The sequence below is a fragment of the Myotis lucifugus genome, unplaced genomic scaffold (genome assembly GCF_000147115.1).
Source record: "Myotis lucifugus unplaced genomic scaffold, Myoluc2.0 scaffold_1, whole genome shotgun sequence".
In the NCBI taxonomy this organism is placed as follows: Eukaryota; Metazoa; Chordata; class Mammalia; order Chiroptera; family Vespertilionidae; genus Myotis; species Myotis lucifugus.
Genome location: NW_005871049.1, coordinates 28,354,404 through 28,374,842, shown reverse-complemented (window position 1 = coordinate 28,374,842; position 20,439 = coordinate 28,354,404). Strand labels below are relative to the sequence as shown.

The window sequence follows — 20,439 nt, the reverse complement described above, 5'->3', positions numbered from 1 at the left end:
TGTGCATTATTCTAAATCATAAGGGTGTTTTTTACGCAGGTGTTTGTTTATGTATCTTTATTGCTGAGTGTATTATATGATGTTCTCCATTACCCCCCATTATCCCCTCAACCCAGTACCCACCCCACCACACCCCAGGTTTCCCCCACACTATTTTCTATGTTCATGGGCTATGCATAAATGCATATAAATTCTTTGGTTAATCTCTTCCCACCTCCCATAATTCCTTCCCTCTGAGACCCACCAGTCTGTGCCATCCTTCCATGCCTCTGGACCTATTCTGTTTGTCAGTTTATTTTGTTCATTAGATTCCACATATAAGTGAGATCATGTGATACTTGTCTTTCTCTGACTGGCTTATTTCACTTAGCATAATACTTTCTAGGTCCCTCTATGCTGTCTCAAAAGGTAACAGATCCTTTCTTTTTTACAGCTGCATAATATTCCACTGTGTAAATGTACCACCTCTTTTTTATCCATTCATCTCCTGCTGGGCACTTAGGCTGTTTCCAAATCTTAGCTACTGTAAATAGTGCTGCCATGAACTTAGGGGTGCAGATATTATTTCTGACTGGTGTTTCAGACTTCTTAGATATATTTCTAGAAGTAGGATCACTGGGTCCAATAGCAGTTCAATTTTTAATTTTTTGAGGAAACTCCATACTGTTTTTCTATAGTGGCTGCACCAGACTGCATTCCCACCAGCACTATACTAGAGTTCCCTTTTCTCCACATCTTTGTCAGTACTCGTTTGTTGATTTATTGATGGTAGCCATTCTGGCAGGTGTGAGGTGATACCTCACTGTTGTTTTAATTTGCCTTTCTCTGATTAGTGACTTTGACATCTTTTTCATATGTCTCTTGGCCATCTGTATGTCCTCTTTGGAGAAGTGTCTATTTAGATCCGTTGCCCATTTTTTAAATTAGATTGTTTGTCTTCCTTTGGTTGAGTTGTCTGAGTTCTTTATATATTTTGTAAATTAACTCCCTAGCTAATATATCATTGACAAATATGTTCTTCCATACAGTGCATTTTGAGAATGGTTTATTTTGTTGTGCAGAATCTTTGTAGTTTGATGTAGTTCCATTTTTTTCTTTGTTTACTTTGCCCTAGATGTATCTGTGGAAATTCTGCTATGTGAGATGTCTAAGATTTTGCTGCCAATGTTTTCTTCTAATATTTTTATGGTTTCACAACTTATAATTAAATCTTTTATCCATTTTAAGTTTTTTTGTGCATAGTATAAGTTGATGGTCTAGTTTTATTTTATTTTTTTTTGCCTGTATCTGTCCAGTTTTCCAAGCACCATTTTTTGAAGAGACTGTCTTTACTCCATTAAGCTCTTGCCTCCTTTGTCAAATATTGATTGAGTGTAATGGCTTAGGTTGATTTATGGGTTCTCTGTTCTGTTCCATTGATCAATATGCCTGTTCTTATGCCAGTACCATGTCATTTTTATTACTATCGCCATGTAGTATAACTTAATATCCAGTATTATGACCACTCTACTACTTTGTTCTTTCTCAAGTTGCTGAAGCTACTAGGGGTCTTTTTTGGTTCCATATAAATTTTTGGATTATTTGTTCTAGATCTGTGGAATATGCCATTGATATTTTAATGGGGATTGTGTTGAATCTATAGATTGCTTTGGGTAGTATGGACATTTTAATGATGCCAATTCTTTTTTTTTAATATTCTTTATTGTTTAAAGTATTACATATGTCTCATTTTTTCCTCATTGACCTCTCCCCAGCCACTCCACCCTCCAGCACATGCCCTCACCCCGCTACTGTCAGTGTTCATTGGTTATGCTTATATGCATGCATACAAGTCCTTTGGTTGATCTCTTACCTCCCTCCCTCCCTCCCACCCCCTGAATTCTGTATCTCTTGACTGAGTTGAAAAACCATGTTCTGCCAAAAAATATTCATCCTGGAATAGGGAAAGATTTTCCCACTGCTCTGTAAAATTCAGGAGCAACAAAAGTATAAGTAGTATTTTGATGAAGGACCAAAGGTCATGGTTTTTCAACATATCAGTTCCATGTACAGGTTGCCAATAATGATAGGAAGGATTCCCACAATAGGAGCACACATAACACCCACTCTGCAAACCTACGCGGGACACAGCCCTCTTTGGAGAGTGTATAAAATGCATAACAAGGTGTATTCTCTTCTTGAACAAACAATTGCTATAACCTGAACCCACCTCCAACACATTTTTATGTGGCTTTAATGGATGCTAAGAACAAATAACAACAAAACAAAAACAAAACAAATGCTGTGTCATGCTTGCAACAGATGCTAGAGCTCCACAGCAGAGAACTCAGAAGCTTGCAGTGGTTTTCCCCCACTGATTTTTAAGGGCACCAGCACAAAAAAGATAAAGGACATTAAAGTGGTCATTTCCCATCTCCTAAAATCCACTCTACCCTGCCCTGGATTCTAAATGTACACATGTCGCTCATCTTTCCAGGCCCCTCTCCTCTAAGAACTTTTCTAAGCCTTTTCTAATGGCTCTGCTGTAACTAATCTTGCCTTTCTTTGAATTCTCACCAAACAATGCATTTTATTCCATATTATAGCTAGCTTCATGACTTATGTCCCCCTTTCGCTAATAAACTGCATACTGGAAAGCAGCCACTAAGTCTAAATCAACTTTGTGTCTTCTACATGCGTCATAGTTTCAGGCAGGTACTAGTATCATTTAGTGGTATACACACCTCAGTTTGGGGCATTTTTATTAGATAGCATACAACTATGCAGAGCTCTGTGCTCTATAAAAGAGGTGAGTGGGCAACTAAGCAAAAAGATTTTTTTCAATATCGCATAGAATCCAATTTAAAGGCAAATCTTAGGCTTTCCATAGACATAAGGCCATCTAGCCTGAAGTTGCTCATTAAAGAAAAGGAAATAGCAAGTCACACATTACACAGAAACTATAATATCCACCATTGTCCGTTGTTTTGTAGGCCTGTGGAGCTGGAGCAGTTATTTCCGCTGCCAAACTTCCAGCAGTAACACTTAAAAGTTGCCAGTATGGTATGATGCCATCAGTTTTTAAAACTTAGAAAGGCTCATTGATTTTTACTGGTTTCTTACACAATCCACTTCCTTTAAGACCAAGCGAGCCAACCCTGATTGAGAGAAATTATAGAATGAATAAATGTTATGGTATCAACATAGAAATTATTTCGTTTCCTTTCCCCACTTCAATTTCCAAATTTATTTTTGGCTTCCATTGCCACTAGTCATCACCCCCAATGCTCAGTGCCACACATTCTTATAGTCCCACCCACCCTCCTCCCCTTCCTTGGAACATTCTGATACACCATCATACCAATTTAAGAGGAGGCAAACTAATATCCTCATGCAATAAAACAGCTTTCTAAAGCAAGACAACCTGGAACAAGAATTCTTACCACATCTCAAGTAAGACAAATGAATGTCACAATAGATTGGTTAAAATAGCAGTTTTATTCCAAGACTGGCAGAGTTACAGTGACTGCAAATTGTAACTGTTGTTGGATTTCTACTTTACAGGGTTGTAGTTATGAGTCTACCCTTGTGAGCCAGAACAATTATTTTACAATTAGTTTAGACATGTCTGAGCCCAGAAGGAATATTTCTATTTCGATCATTACATTTCCCTTGAACAGAAACCAGTGCTACCCAAAACCAGGTCAATTCAACTCTTCACATGTGGGTTTCTAACCACTGTCCAAAGTTGAACAAACATAAATGCAAATGCTCAAACATTTAATTACGTTTTCAAACTGCAGTATAAAACAGCAATAATGGGTTTTCATGCACTAAACAAACACAAACAAACAAACAAACAAACAAACAAAAGACAGGCTAGTAACTTCATTGTCAAGATAGAACATGATCACAATCCTTTAAAACGTAATGCACACCCCTGAGTTTGGACTGCAGATCTATCACTTACACATCTAGTAAATGACCCAATTTGTTTACATGGCTCTGTACCTTTTTATGGCCTTTCTATAAAGAAGTTATTACATCCATTCCCTTTATTTTGTTTAAGAGTGTTTGAATGAGCCCCAGAACCACAAGCCCATTAAACAAGCTCTCCTCAGATGGACATGGTCTCATATAACTCACCACTGCCGGGGACATTTTCAAAACAATGTTTGTAATTTGGAAACACCACACATTCCCACACACCAAAAGTATTTCCTGAGCTTTATGCAGTTTTACATTTGGGGGAGATATGTTAAATAAGTTCTATGTTTTCCATTTTTCCAAGTAAAAGTGTGGCCTTTGCACTTCTTCCAGAAGATTTGCACCTCTGAGTGTTTTGTTATGGTAGGTTGACCATTCAGAAATGACTGCAAACAAAGATTGCAAGGCAATGTGAAATCCAGACATCCTAATTGATTTCCTAGGATGTAAATGTTAGTTCTAAGAGGAAACCATTTGAAAGCAGTTAGTTTAATGGGGTGCCCAACTGATGCCTATTAAAAGTTATCGGTACAGATTAAAGATAAATTTTCTACATTGAAGAAAAAGCGTTTTAAAATAAGCATACGGAATACTTCATTTCTAATTTTACATTCTTAACCATGCCTATAAACTTCAAGCCTGCTAATATTCTCAAGAAAACAAAGGTTACAACCACTTCTTCAAGAGTTAGCATTTATCAATGAAACAGCTGGACTCTCTCAACATCCAATATCTTCGCCGGATTTTGACCTGAGAACCACCTGCTATTTTTAGATTATTGATTTTCCTAGAAACAGACAATTTGTGATACAAAGTAAAGATACGGTTTTGCCCATGCATACTACATATCTATAACATAGAACACTGCGTGTGAAACTGCAGAAACACCATGAGGTCTAGTCTCTTATATTCTAGAGACAATTCATTTTCATACTAGTAGAGGCCTCCAAAACTGGAATGTATCTTTGTTTATAAATAAAAATAAAGCCAATAGCAACATACCTACTTATTTAATAAGAAGCAACCCCCAATACCTTTATTATCTGCCCCACAAACATATTTCCAGTGGAAGAGATCTGTTTCTTGTACAACCCGTCTCTGGCTCTAGGGGTGCAGAACTATGCTTTCCAGACTAGCACCATTCAACTCTTCTTGTGGTTTTTATAGTGCTCACATATTTGTCCTTAGAATGGATGGAATTGTTACTGGTGGGGAGAGGTCCTTGTCACCACCTGTTGCGAGTGGGAGTGGATTTATGCGATATCCCGAGAAAAATGATTCTCTGAGACTCACACAGGAGAATGAGTGATTTTTACTTGAGTGAAATCAAATCCTTGGGTTTCCAAGGTCTCATTTCCCCTTGGTCCTGCCAAGGAAGAAGTGTAGCTGTAGCTTCAATAGGACTAGAGTCAGAGTCAGTGTCCAGAGTTTTTGTTCTTTGTTGGGACAATACAATTCAGCATCAGGCTAGCTTAGCTTGTGTTCCCTGCTGCAGTCCGTCAGTGAATTGTACATGGGGCCCGCAGGGCCATGTGGCTATGGAGGAAACACGGGCGATGCAAGGAAGCAGAAATGAGAGGCCTATGAGCCAAGAGGAACAAGAGGGTGAATTCCTTTTGGGAGGTTATGTGTTCCCAGATTTTTGTGAGCTTGCAGTGGCCACAGCCTTGCTAGCCAATGATCTCTGTTCCCAGCTGTAACTAACAGGCACCTGCCCTAGTCACCCCAACTTCATGTGCATGCATCTATTTACCTTTTGTTAGACCTTCGCCCCCAGTGTTTTACAGGGAATGGGCCCATGGTTCCTTGGGGAGTTTGAAACTGCAGCTTCCTGGTGAAGCTGCCCAAATGACATCCCTATCATCTATCATGTCTGGCCTTCCCTTTGCTCCTTTCCTATTATTGATAACTAGCTAATTACAACAGTGTCAGTATGATAGCAAATCACACTCTAGTAACAAAAAGTCTTTAGTATATTTCCATTGAACACACTGAAAACTCTAGATGTTATTTCCTGTGTTCTTAAACAATTTGCACCCTACCTGTCACCAAGCCTTGGGTTGAAAGAATGATAAATCAGAAACGAACCCTGCAGGTTCCCCTTTTGCCAAGCCCAGTTAGAAGTTTCTAGTAGGCAACTGAATCTTTCTTCCCATTTGTTCACAATTTAATCACATTTTAAACAAATGTTCCTTCTTAGTACTTTGCTTTTAAACATTGCCTGCTGCCATAAAAAAAAATTATAATGCTTTAATGATTCGCAATTTGCACTTCTAATCACCTCAAACTATGAATGCCTGCAGCACTATGGGAAACAGACTGTGATGTATTCCTCAGTGGAAAAAAAGATAAAGATAAAGAATATGACTCTTTAAAAGACAGATGTCCTTATAAATACCCAACAAAAATAACTGCCAACAACAACGTGAGATAAGTACCACAGAAGTCCAACTTCTGTTGTTCAGGGTTTCTGATCGCTGTGGTGACACCAAAGGCAGGTGCATGGGCCAGCTGGGCATGTTGAAGTACAGAAGCCTATCTCCATCTTGCAAATAATGAAAACCTTAAAATAGTATTCTCTCATGAACAGGGCTTTCCTAGAATGCAAAGCATATAGATTAAAATAAAAAAAAAAGGCAGGACAGCTAGATAACTCAGCCACCAAGAGAATCCATTCCTTTCCAATCCTCAAACACCACAAAATATTTCTAGCCTTTGTATACCAGGGGCCAGAATGAACCTCACTAGAACAATGATGCAGTTACTCCAGGTAGAGGAATGAATTTTCCACGAAACTTGAAATCCTTTCCCTTAAAAGTGTTAAGGCTCTTTTCTTTGCTTCTTGCAATGTAATAGCTTCATTACACTAATTCAGTGCACTGGAAACTGCCTCCCTTTTATCACAACCTCCTGATCCCTCAGCCAGGCTCATTCTGCATGCCATCCATTTTGTGAATGAAGTGTGAAAATAGCTCTTTGTTTACATAAAGAAGGCAATAGAGAGTAGTGTGGACACAGGCTGAGCTGATTTGAGTGTAACTGAGGCTCTGCAGCCTGCCCTTCTCACCAGTTCAGAACATCCAAACATGCCTAATGACTGGGAGAAAATTCCAATACTAAGCAGTTCACTACACACACCAAAGCAGAGCTCTGCTACTACATGCCTGCTTAGAAAATCACCAGAAACCAAGGGGTTTGACTAAATCTGAAACATGAAGGCAACATTTCCTTTTATTCTGTTAGTGAACAACAAATTCTGCAGGAAGCATTGGGGCCTTTGAATACATACACCCAGGACACCTTTTAACTTTTTTCCTGCCTCTCTCTACTCATGCTTAGCACTAGGCTCTTCTTGTCTCTCACTCATGATGCGCCTTTGCCGGCCTCTGTTCTTTCGCAGGCTGTTCCTTCTGTCTAGAATGCTTCCCTCTTTTTCTCTCTCCGACCCACTTCAAAATAAGTCACTTCCTCTGTGGGAACTTTACTCCTTGCCCTTCTTTTCCAGGTAGAATCAGCCGTTTAGTCAATCAGTAGAGGATTTTAGAATTGAGCTAAAGCAACTGTGTTCCCATGGCTCTTGGAGCACAGAACTAATAGACCATGAGATGAAAAACACAGGCTCTGCCATTCCTCTTGGACAGAACTTCTCAAGGGCAGGGACGGAATCGCGTTCTTCGTGGCCCCAGTACCTGGGGCAGAGCTCAGCCAAGAGCAGATGCTCGTAAATATTTGCTGAATAAAAAAACAATGTTCTAATAAAACATTAGACCGTTTAACTCACGAAGGAAGAGGCACGTGGCTCCGAGTCCTGGCTTGGAGTCAGACCTAAGTCCAAACGTTTAGCAGCTGCGGGACCTTGGCTAAGCTACTGAGCCGGCGAAGCCTTGCTGTTTCTCCTCATACCTCATGGTGAGGTTATAAAGATAAACTGTATACTGTCTGCAAACACTGAGCACCTGACAGGCACTCCTGGGGAGTCACTATTTTAAGCATTATAAAACCAGAGGCAAAAAAAGAAAAACACAGAGGCTCACTAAGAACTCTTTAGACCCATTCAACACGCCCCCCCCCCCCCCCCCCGCCCAAAGAATGCATCCAAAGCCTGCCTTTTTTGTGTCCTTCCTGGGAGTTCTTACTGATTTCTTATCAGTACACAGTGTACATAACAGTAATGCAAAGCTATATCCTTGTACTTACCATTAATTGGCCTTGTGCGGCTTGGGGGTGTTGGTTTCCCTCAAGAAAACAGACGTCCACTTTGCCTCTGCGCCTCCCCCTCCCCCGCCAAAACCCAGCATCAACCCAATACACCTTATTTGATTGAGAAATGGCTCAGGCACTATTCAATGGGGAAAAGGTCAAGTATAAAAAAAAAACATACTTTGAAAATAAAAGTGGAGCTAAGTCTAGCACCAAGAAAGCAGAATTACCAAAGCCATCCCGGCAAAGATGGTTCGGTTTAGAAACCAGGCCAATGTCCAGGGAGGAAGCTGCTCGGTCCCCAGGGCACTGGAAATCACCACTTGAAGATGGCATGTGAGGTCTCATGTGAGGTCAGATCATTGATCAAATTGGCTAAACTCAATTAAAAGGTATGCTCAGGAAATAAAAAACAAAATGAGATCATGAGACCAAAATATATCACTCTTAACAAATTGGCTGTAATGAAAGATGTAATTAATTTAACTCCTCTTTAGAATGTTTAACTCCTTGGCCCTCAATTTTAGGAACGTTACAAACAAAAATTTCAAAAAGGTAAGTTAATCCTGTTTCAGGCAATCTATTCAAGGCCACAGCTATGAATTTCTTTCCTGAGGCTTTTGACTTCAAAGTGAAATCTGAACCTCTGTATCGATTATCCTGTACAATATGGTGTAAATAAAAATTAAGGTTGCTCATGAAATCCATTGCAAAGACTAACAGGCCTTGCTTTCCAGGCGATGCTTCTTATTCACTCCTATGGTACTTTCAGCACTGAGATAACCTGCTAAATCAAATGTTCAAAATTATCTTTTTAAAAACCCTCCCTTATGGAGCCATGTGTTCCAATGCAACCATCTCCTTTATCATCACCAATTAACCAACCAAAATATTAAAATAAACATCATTCATCCATGAACCTGGTACACCTACTTAAAATAATGTCCTATCATGTAATAGTAACAATTCCAAAGGTAGTATTTCAAGTAGTTTGTCAAATTTGTCCTATTTCCACCCTAAAAGAAGTATTATACTATACATTAAATTATCTGTTCCATTTAATTAATCTGATTATTTTGAGATTGTATTCTTTAGTGATCTTGTAAAGAATGTTTCTGAATCAAGGGAGTCTCACCTCCTTTCACAACCTGCAAAGCATGCAACCCCCTAAAATAATCAAGAAATGCTTTTATACGTAGCATTGGAATTTTAAAACTAGAATTCTATTTGTCTAACTGGTTCTCACATAAGGAACACTATACCACGACTTTAGCAGTTTAACACTGTTGTATTCAACAGTGACCTTGACAATGTCACTTCAGCCCTCTAAGCTTCACTTTACACATCAGTAAGGATAGGTTCCTTAGGAACCTTCCAGTCCTAACATTCCACTCACCATGCTCACTGCTCATTTCTGGCCTATGCAAGTTATCAGTGAGCCATAAGCAAAAGATGAAAGAAAGCACACAGATTTTGGAGGCATGTCAGTTATTCAAAATTCAGCATTCTTAAGAGTCTGTGGCCTATATCATAACCCTATTTCAGAAAATATAGAGGTACAGTCAGTTCAGAGAAATACTAGTTAAGAGAATAACTAGCACCAGTTCTAGGAAATCTACCCACTTACTGGGTATATACTCACCTAGAAACATGGTATATAATTGACCCTTGAACAATGCAGAGTGGTTTGGGGTACTGATCCCCCAAAGTAAAAAAAATCCAAGCATAATTTTGACTTCCCCAAAACTTAACTACAGTTGGCCCTTTGCATCTTTGAATTCAAAAAACAGTATTTTCAATCCATGGTTGGCAATCTGCTATTGAGAATGTGAAAATACAGTTTCTATCCCTGGTTGGTTGAATCTGCAGATGCCAAACTCTGGGATATGAAGGACCTATTGTACTTATTTTTAAAGCCCCTGTATAAGTGAACCAGGCAGCTTAAACCCATGTTGTTTAAAAGTCAGCAGAATTTACTAGTAATAAGGGAGTAAAGTAGTACTCTGATTTGCATATCTTATCACAAGCAATAACTAAACAATTTTATCTTCCTATGAAAAAAGTAGGACAATGTAGAAGTTCCAAGACCAAAAGGAAATCTTCTTCCCTAACAGGTATGGCTCAGTGGATAGAGCATCGCCCTGTGAACTGAAGGGTCCCAGGTTCGATTCCTGTACCTTGGTTGTGGGCACATCCCCAGTAGGGGGTGTGCAGGAGGCAGCTGATCGATGTTTGATGTTTCAAACTCTCTATCCTCTCCCTTCCTCTCTGTAAAAAATCAATAAAAAATATATTAAAAAAAAGAAATAGTCAAAGATGGCCTGCCATTCTAGTCAACATCATAGTCTTGCTCTAATATGGCACTACATCCAGAACCATTCAGTAAATATTTATTGGGTGCATACCTTAACCATGCCTGTTCTGGGTTCTGGAGCTCTCAAAGAGAGCAAAAGTCGGACTAGGTGCACGCCCTCAGGGAACTTACATTCTGTGAGGTTGGTGGTTGAGGTAGGTTCACAATTAACCAACTAACTAACAACAAGCATATCAAGGAATGATAAGTGCTGTGTAGTTCAGTAACCTTAATGTAATAGTGAGAGCTGGCTAATTTAGGCCAAATGGCAGAAAAAAATCTCTCTGAAAAGGTGATTCATCGAATCTAGATGATAGGAAGGCGCTACCCATGCAAAAGCAGCTGATCTATGTTGCCCGGGGAAGCAGAACAACCAACTAAGGGTTGCAATCCTATGCCATGTGTGCCATATCCCCCATCCCCACCTCACATACCAGGCCCCAAACCTTGAGGACCTAGAACCAAAGCAGCTACAAGAAAGAGACTTGAAAGAGATCATACCTATCCTTACTCCATGCCCTTCCAGCTCTGGGCTGGGCCTGAGCTGCCAAGCAGAGAGAAGAGATAGGAGTTTGAAATCCAATGTGAACTATTATCTGGAGCTAAAAGTGTCAAAATGCTTAACAATCAGTATGGCAGGCATATTGACTGATCAGGAAGAAAGCCAGAAGGGTTGGAGTAGTGCCCTAGAGGTTCTGAACTGTGCCAGGCATTAACTCTGTAGTTTCTGGTTCATAGATGGTCCATTTGTCCTGGAAGAGTAGCCTGGGCTCCTGCCCAACCCACTGGGAATATTTCACTATTTTAACAATCTGTAAGGTAGTTGTTAGGTTTGATCAAATAACTGAATCAATACCCCTCCCCTGGGAACTGACCTTTAGGGCACTTCACAACGGACATTCCCTTTAGCTTAGACCAGGTTCCACTTGCTAAAACCATTATCTCTCCCCTCTGGACTTTCCCAGAATCCAGACCCGCCCAGATACTTCCCCGCCAGAAAAGCTTGCCTAGAGTTCTTTAAAATCGCTGACTCCCTGTCCCTGGGGGCTGGTGCCATATTGGGGCTCAGCCCATCTGGGTTTCCAGATGACCTAATAAATGTATAATCCCTCACCACTTTTGGCCTGGTGCATTACTCCTTCAGCTACCCTAACAGTAGTAATGGTGCATACCAAGTGAAAATCAACCAGTAGAGGTGTCCTTAGGCAACAAGAAAGAGAAATTTGAAAAAAATTGCAGTTGGAGGCAGTGGTGAAAAAATGATACAAAGAGATTGCTTAATAAATGAGTTCCATAGAAATTATATCATTCTATAGAGATATTCTAGCTACATATATTGCTTCCAAATAAAACAATCAGAAACACCAAAATTAGACTAAGTAAAGGAAGTGACTTTCATTATGACTGTCACCATTTGGGTTGATACAAATAGAAACCTATGATGAAATTTTTACCAGTCTTAAAAACATTTGTGGGAGCAGGGGTATGAGAATGTGGATCTTATGAATCCCCTAGAGGTCTGGTGCATGGATTCGTGCACCGGTGGGATCCCTTGGCTTGGACTGTGGGGATCGGGCAGAAACTGGCTCTCTGACATCCTCCGAGGGGTCTGGATTGGGAGAGGGTGCAGGCCAGGCTGAGGGACCCCACCAGTGCACGATATGGGCTGGGGAGGGATCACAGGAGGGCTCCAGGGTGTGTATGGCCCATCTGACTGAGTCCCGATCAGCCAGACCCCAGCAGCAAGCTAATCTACCGGTTGGAGCATCTACCCCCTGGTGGTTAGTGCACATGATAGCGACTGGTTGTACGGTTGAACTGTCAGAGGGACAATTAGCATATTAAGCTTTTATATATATAAATTGGTTAATTATAATTTCTTTAACACACAAAACATTATCATTAGAATCCTGTTTCTACAAAAACTGGGCATATTTGTAGATAAAACAGAATTTGAGCAGAACAAAGGGAGAAAAAACATGAAGTGGAAGAGAAGACAAAGAAGATGTGTAAGAAATAAGTTTCATGAAGGATGACATGAGAATAGACAAAGCTAAGACTTGGGTGCCTGAGCCAGAGCTCTACAAAATAGCCCCTTTGGGAAAAGTTTAGTATGGAACCCTAGAGTCTGTTTACAACTATTTAACAAGTCACAGTCTAGTCCTTGAAGCTTCTTCCAGACCCTAGTACTTTCTGATTACCTTTTAGAGGTAAATACAGAGTATATCAAGTTCAATGTAAAAGATAACCGTTGCTAGGGGAGAAAAGTTACCATAAAATAGAACGGGACTTTTTTGTCACCTATGGTGAAAAGAAATGTTCATCATTACATAATGCCACTTCATTTCTTCAACTTCCTCAACTATCTCAAAGCGAACAGAGAACCAGGAGGAAGTTGCTTTTTTTTTTTTTGAAAAAGTAAAATAAAAACCTCTAACAACCAAAATAAATGTCACAAAGGTCACACATTGCAACTTATAGACTAACTGGCAGGAAAGTCCCTTTAGGCCTTCGTCAGAGCCTATTCGCTCTTAGACGCTGTTCTAGGAATCGTGATCATCTGTTTTTCAGTAAAATAGAGCTTTGGAGCTGCCACCTAAAAAGGGGGTGGGGAGTGGGCACAATTTTGTTAGATACAGAGACATAGGCAGCAGGAGAAGGAGAGAGCTGGCCCAGGGGGGAGAAAGAGACAGAAAAGCCATAAACACAAGATACACATTCTCAAAAAGATTAGGATGCATTACTAGGGGAACATTTGTCATTTGAAGTAAATGGCCTATAGGCAGGCCACAAAGGCCTTAAGGAAAAGAGCACACACCATAAGTAAGGCGGATAAGGACAACCTTAACTAGCAGAGGGATATGCCAAATCTTCACTCAAAATGGTTATAGAAAATGAGAGCACTAATTAGCATGTTTCGGGTCAATGGAATTAAAATCACTCACCAATAGTGCACAGTAGATGAGGCCTTAATCCATCAAGAACTTTGTGATAGAGTCTATTTCGACTACATGCAATGGATAAAGTGAGCCTTGTTTCATTTTGGTTTTTGATGTATGTGATTCTTTCTGCTACAACTCAGAATGCCACCCAGAACTTACTCATTTCATGGCAGGCATTCTCCTCTAAAATGAGTGCACACAGATAATAGTAATTTTTCCCGTGGTCATACAGAACGTATAGACCGAAACCCTACGTAAGTCAGTGTTTTTATCTTTTTTCTCCTTCTTTAAGCTAAATCTGGAGACCGTTGGTTTATATGTGAGACTTCAGGATTGGAAGTAAGGTTAAGCATGAATGACACAAAGACAACTTACAATATCAGAGGATAAAGTGGCAGGAATTGCAATACAGTATTACATTAAAACCCAGGAAAGTAATAACAGTGAACAACACTGATCCCTCAAAACTAATTTGGAAACCCCTCCAAATGTTCCGGTCTAATTCCAAATATCTAATATTGGCTATAGCAATCAATTTACATTTATAACACATCTTTTGTTCTCCTTTTTTATTATTAGTTTCAGGTGTACAGCGCAGTGGTTAGACAATCACAAACTTTACACAGTGTTCCCCCTGATATTTCCAGTACCCACCTGGCACCATACATAGTTATTATAATCTTATTGATTACATTTCCCATGTTGTACTTTACATTCCCATGACTACTTTTTAACTACCAACCTGTACTTTTCACCTTTGTCACCAGTGCCCCAACTCTTCCTCCCTTCTGACAACCATCTGTCTGTTCTCTGTATCTACGAGTCTCTTTCTGTTCTCTGTGTTCGTTTATAGTGTATAACACCTCTTGAGATACCAAGTTAATATTGAAACTGAGCAGGCCTGGGGATTTGATTGAGTCAACATCATTTAAGACTTTGGAATGCTCCAGAGAAGAGAATATCATTGGGGCGGAGTCCTTGAAAGCAGGAATGAACTACAATCACAACAGGTCAATATGGACATCTCATAGTTAGCATTAGGAGACCTTTCACAAAATGGTGCCATGCACCATCAGGGCTAATATCATTTTTCTATGTGACACCCTCAGGTGGATTTGTATTTACAGATTTAGACAATAATCTAAATTGAGAAGAGCAATAATACTTCAATAAAAAATAATTCATAATACAATCTGAGGGCAAAAAAAATACACACATGAGGAAATGAAAAATTTGAAAGCCACACACACACCAAAAAAGTGGTTCTAGCAAATTTGTTCACATTCCAAGGGGGATCTTCTTTAGCACCAACCTGTTATCTTCAAATCTTGGAACCTTGAGGGATAAAAAGTCAACCTGAGCATGTGCAGGAAAATAGCTCTATATTGCCCCCTAGTGCTTGGCTGTCCCACTTCTCTTTAGGCTAAAAACTACAAGGTGAGTAGTTCCTCTACTTCTAGTTACTTCCTGCTGCCAGCCTCCTAGGAGCTAAACATAGCCCAATCCTGTGCCCACAGATTAGGAAACAACCAGGCTATTTTTAGCACCATGCATCTTAGGAATGGCAATGGCCCAGCCTCTGATGGCAACAGAATGTGTGTGGCCTGGCTTAATGAACTCACCTCTCCCAAGGGTGTGAACCTACTCCATAAAGTGGCCAATGACCCCTTGAGAACTCTGGGGCCTAATACAAAGTGATCGCGGAATGCGGGTCACAAGAAATGATGACATGGAAAGGACAATGAGAGGCACAAGTCACAAAGGGAATCAGGAAGATGACAGATGCCAGACAGGCTTGATAAGGCAGAGCAGTAGGAGAAATGATACGGGAAAGGAACAATAAAAAAGAGAAGTCAGAAGACAGGAATGTTGGGCATTGTCATTCTGGAGACGCTTGTCTAGTAAGAAGCAGCATGTTGACCTGGACATTTATTTTACATGAGAAAGAACAAAGGTTGGTCTGATCTGTTTCCTGCCAGGGTACAGCTGGTGCTGGGGCTCCTTTGATCACTTTCTCCCAGTCCTCTGCAGCTCCTGTGATTAGAGATAGATCCCTTGGCTGCCCTTTGATCAGCAGCTCAAGCAGCCTGCAGGTGCCATGTGCCATCACATGAGCAAGTTGTAAGAAGCAACCACATGAACAACGGCTGATAAATGTGATCCCACAGATTGCCGCACATACAACAAACACAAACAATGTGTACACAGGTCCCGGGAATCCTTATTGAATTGACCTGTGTACCCTAGGACTTCCTGTGACTTGTTAAAGATGAACACTTTAGAGAGTTTAAATGCAGACTTGAAACTTGGAAACACCCCACCACATAGAGAAAAAGTTGCTGTGACTCAAACATACAGTCCACACCATTCTGCTTCCCTGGGTAGGCTGTCTGTGTTCCTTTCGCCTGCTTAACGACGTGACAGCCTTCCTGCATTCGGAATGAATGACATACAAAGCATTCAACACATGCACATTTCTTTTCAAATAGCATCAAGAGCCACCACTTGTAAACAGGGTGTTTAATATTCTAATTTTAGACAGCCTACATTAACATTGCGGTTTCATGTGTAGTATAAGATTTCTATTTACAAAGCCTTCTCAAAAATGACTTCATAATGGTAGATCAAGAGAAAAAGAGTTTAGAAATTGAATGATGTAAATCATATGGGGTTCAGAGGCTAAGCAAATTACACACCCCGACGCTGCCCTTGGCCTTATGAAAGGAGCCTTTCTCCAGCTCTGTGCAATCCCAGCCCAAGGGAACCTGCATCTGAGAGATTTCTAAACATTTCAGGTACACTTGAAAGCTGAAAGTAATTCTCATTTCCTATGCAGGATTAGGTCGTTTCCCGCACACACAACATAGCAGCCATTCACCAGCACGTATAAATACACACCGCTGGCAAGGTATACACAAAGGCACATTTTTAAAAATAGAGCACAAGAGAAATGCACTTTTTTTTAATTCACCCTAAAAGTGTCCACTCGGCCTCTTGACCTCTGTTTCCTGTCTACTTACTGATTAATTGATGCCTTTCCACTTAAAAGTGCTTCCATTAATGCAGCGGATACGTTTCCTGAAACAGCCCCTCCCGAATAAAATTTAAAAATCTGAATAAAGTCAAACATGCCAAGACTCATTCATTGTACATTCGTGTTTAGAGGCGCTTCTTGAACTTATAACTGGCAACGAGAGGTCCTGCAATGTGCGTTTGAACTGACGTTCAAGTTCGCTCGCAGAAGGTCCTCTCTCGCTGGGGCGACAGTGGCACTGCGGTTGCCCTATGAGAGCCTGGTGGCAGCTCCCAACGTTGCAAACTCGCACGTCCCCTCCAAAAGCCCATGGCCCGGGACGCGGCGCGCATCTGCCCGGGGACACAGCCTCGGAGCCCGGGGTACATCACACGGCGACGCGCAATGGCCAACGTAACACACACACACAGCGAGAGACGAGGAGGGGGAGCGCGGGGGGCGAGACTCACCGTTCTGCTCCTTGGTGCTGGACAACTGGAATTTACTACTCGGGTTGGACTCAGCCTGCGTCCCGGGCTGGCCGGCCAGGGCGGATGTCAGCAGGAGAAGCCTGAAGAGGAGCATTTGGCTGACTGGGGCGAGAGCTCACTCCCGGCGGGCACTTGGGAAGCAGCGACTCCAGAGCCTCTCTCACCGCCGCCAGGGGAAGGCTGCGCTGGGGTGGACGCTCCGAGCCTGCTCTGGCAGCAGAGAATCGCAGGGTAGTTTCCACATAATCCCATCCAAAAACTTTTTCCTAGAGCCCTCTTCTGTGTCTCCAGTTTTTTTTTTTTTTTTTTTTTTTTGAAAAGGATCAAAGCAAAACCTGGACCTGAACCAGTTTCCCAAGGTTTAAACAAATCCTGAGCTGTGCCGAAGTGGTGGGGGTGGGGGTGAAGGCGAGGGAGGAAAGAGGGGGGTGGGGACGCGGGGGAGCCGGGGGAGCGCCGAGAAGTCCCCAGCGAGTGGCTGGGAGCACCTGTCAGTGTGGGGGACCGGACCGTGGCCAACACTCAAGGGTCGCGCGGAGCCGGCCTCGAAGCCAAGTTGGCGGCGAGCACTTTTCGGATCAATCACAAAGCTGCCAATAGATGCGGCTCTCCGGGCGCCCCGCTCCCCCGCCCCACCCCCACCCCCGAAGGGGGAGGGGGAAGAAACTAGGCGAGGGCGCCGCGGCGGGTCCCCGGGGCCGAGCAGCCGCAGAGGGGGCTCCGGCCGAGGCCGCCCTGGGAGCGGGAGGAGGGAGGCCGCGGGGCGCCCGCTCCTCTGCCCGGCGCGCAGCCTGCGCCCGGTCCCGACCGCCGCCGCACGGATCCCGGCACCTGGCTGGAGTTTTCCGCGATCAAAGTTCACCTTGTTTGGGGTGCGTCCCCCGCTCCTCCAAGCCCGAGGAAAGTCGGCAGCTCGGGGTCACCGCGGGGCTCCGGTCGTTCCTGGTGCGCTGCCCCCGCGCTGCGGGCTCCCTGCAAACCTCGGGGCGCGGAGCGGCGTCTCGGCACGGGGTAGAGAGAGCAGGCCGGGCGGGCCGAGGCTCCAGTTTGTCCCCTCCCCTTCTCTACCTTCCCCCTGCCGGCGGAGACGGGAGGAGGGGGCCGTGGGCCAAGCCCGGGCGGAGTGCGCAGCCGGCGCGGGGAGGCTGAGTCGCTCACCGGCTGGCTGCCCGAGGGGAAGGACGGGGGTCGCCGCCTACCGGAGGGGCACCCCCAGGTCGCGTCGTCTCGCACTGGCTAGGACCGCCAAGTGGCCGTCCAACAGGTGCTGGCACAGTCAGGGGGGTCCTGCTGGGCTCCCCCAGACAGGACCCGCAGGGCCGGGAAAGGAATGCAGGCAGTCTCCTGGCTTCCTTTCCTCAGGGCGCCCTTAACCCCAAAGAAAGAGCCAGATGGGTGGTGAAGGGTGCTACAAAAGCAAGCAGAAGTGAGGAAGAACTTTCTGCAGCGCTCTCTCTCTGCCCCCGCCCCCTGTGGCCAGGATTCGTCATTAAATTCCAAGGGGATCCCCATTCCCAAAGGGCTTGGCCAGAGTTTCTGGGCCAAAGGAAGAACGGTAATTGGAATTCAAAGATTTCCCTCTAGTGTCCAGCTCTCTGAAGTAAGGTGGATAAAGCAAAAGTAAAGACAGACAGCCAAAATAACAACAACATTCATCCATTTAACAGATACTGTATTTATTGAATGCCTGCTGTATCACTCTTCTAGGAGCTGGGACTGTGGTAGTGAAAACAGAAAGTCTCTGTCCTCTAAAGCTTGCATTCTAGTTGGGCTGCATTAATGGACATCAAGCAAATCAGAAATATCACCCAACCTCTGGTTAAGTCAAAGCAAACAATTCTCCCAGGAACGGGTGCCAGAAGGGATCAGAAGGAAGCATATAGCCTTAAGGTATATGCTGATCTAGGAGTGGAGTCTTCAAGGACTCTTTCTTAAGGAGTTGCCCTTCCTGACCTTGCAAGGTCATCTACTAAGTATTGAGGAGAGCTACCCTGAAAAGGAATCCAGGGATGCTGGGGCAAGGACCTACTCTTGCTCCCCCAAACCAGGAGCTTTCTCAGTCTTGCTGAAAATGCCAAACCTGCTTCCTATATGTGGACACCCACTGAGACCAACCCACCTGACCTCTCTGCTGGTAACATCCTAGACCTCTTCTCTTGTTCTCTTCTTAGAACTCTGCTAAGCTCAGCTCCAAATTGAAACCTTTATTCATCTATTGCATTCACTCATTCTGATTTTTTTTTTTTTACCACTTCTATCTGGACAGAGCACAGGATACCAAGGCAAATATATAAGGCCCAGTCTTTGACTTTAAACAACTTCAGTTTAAAGGACACAGCTATTATATCCACTTTTGCAGCTCCTCGACATGAATTGTGAATCCATATTTGCACAATAAATATGTCCCAAAAATATTTTGTAGATTTGTGAGCAAGAGCGGAAATGTTTCCAATTTTAACCGCATAATTTGACTTGTTATATAAAAGACATGCTTCATGAATGCGTTTTAACCTACAGTCGTGTGCAGCATAACAACCGGGATGCATTCTGAGAAATGAGTCACTAGGTGATTTCATCACTGTGTGAACATCATGGAGTGCAATAAGCAAACCTAGACAGTATAGCCTACTGCACACCTAGGCTATACGGTATAACCTATTGGTAGAGCCTACAAGCCTGTATGGCATGTTACTGCACAAAACCGAGATTAAGCCAAACACAAGGAGAAATGATGTAATCAAGAGATGCAGAAAACAGGAGACTTCTGAGGCTGCTGCCCTCATAACACTGCATACTGTTTTACAGTAAACTTTGTTTTTGTAAGTAAAAACAGTCCACTCAAAAAGACTGATAAAAGTATAGTATGCTAAATACATAAACCAGTAACATAGTTATTTATTATCAACATCAATTATTACATACTGAACATAATTGTATATGCTATAGTTTTATACTACAGGCAATGCAGTAGGTCTGCTTACTCCAACATCACTACAAACATGTTGCGATGTTACAATAGCAACCATGTCAATAGGTGATGGAAATATTTTAGCTCCATTATAATCGTATGGAACCACTGGTATATATTCAGTGCGTTGTTGACCCAAATATCTTCATGTAATGCGTGAGTCTATTTATAATATAACTATTTGCTTCCCCGGTTTTCTAATTTTGTAAGTTTAATTTTTTTTTAATCAGGATTTTCTAAATGAGTCTGTTGAATGCCCATATACTTGAGTTTCTTGGCCAGAGAGAGAGAGTCTGCAGATTAAATCCATTTGCTCTCACAAGATTATAAGGATGATCTCTTGTATCTTTTTCTTATGTTTAATGATTTTGTATCATTTCATATTGGCTAGAACAGTGCCTGGCCCAGGGGGGATAATAAATAAACACTCTTGACTGACTGACAGGGTTTTTTATTGGAGTCCCTTACATGCTCCCTGGAATTTCAGCATGAAGGTTGCATTTGAA

The 20,439-nt window shown here is 42.4% G+C and overlaps 1 protein-coding gene across 8 annotated transcripts in view; it reads right to left on the bottom strand.

Annotated features, from left to right (window-relative positions):
* Positions 1-18,395, bottom strand: part of PDGFC (platelet derived growth factor C) — a 180,607-nt gene extending 162,212 nt beyond the window's left edge. For 3 of the 8 annotated variants that reach the window (XM_023755482.1, XM_006081868.3, XM_006081866.3), the window contains exon 1: positions 16,945-18,395. Coding sequence is in view for 1 of the 8 variants with exons in the window: in XM_006081866.3 (XP_006081928.1) it covers positions 16,945-17,059 (115 nt within the window). In the remaining 7 variants the exon portion in view is untranslated. The remainder of the gene's footprint in view (positions 1-16,944) is intronic. The other 5 variants (XM_023755495.1, XM_023755490.1, XM_014456506.2 and 2 more) reach the window with 3 other exon arrangements.
* Between the last annotated feature and the right edge of the window lie 2,044 nt (positions 18,396-20,439).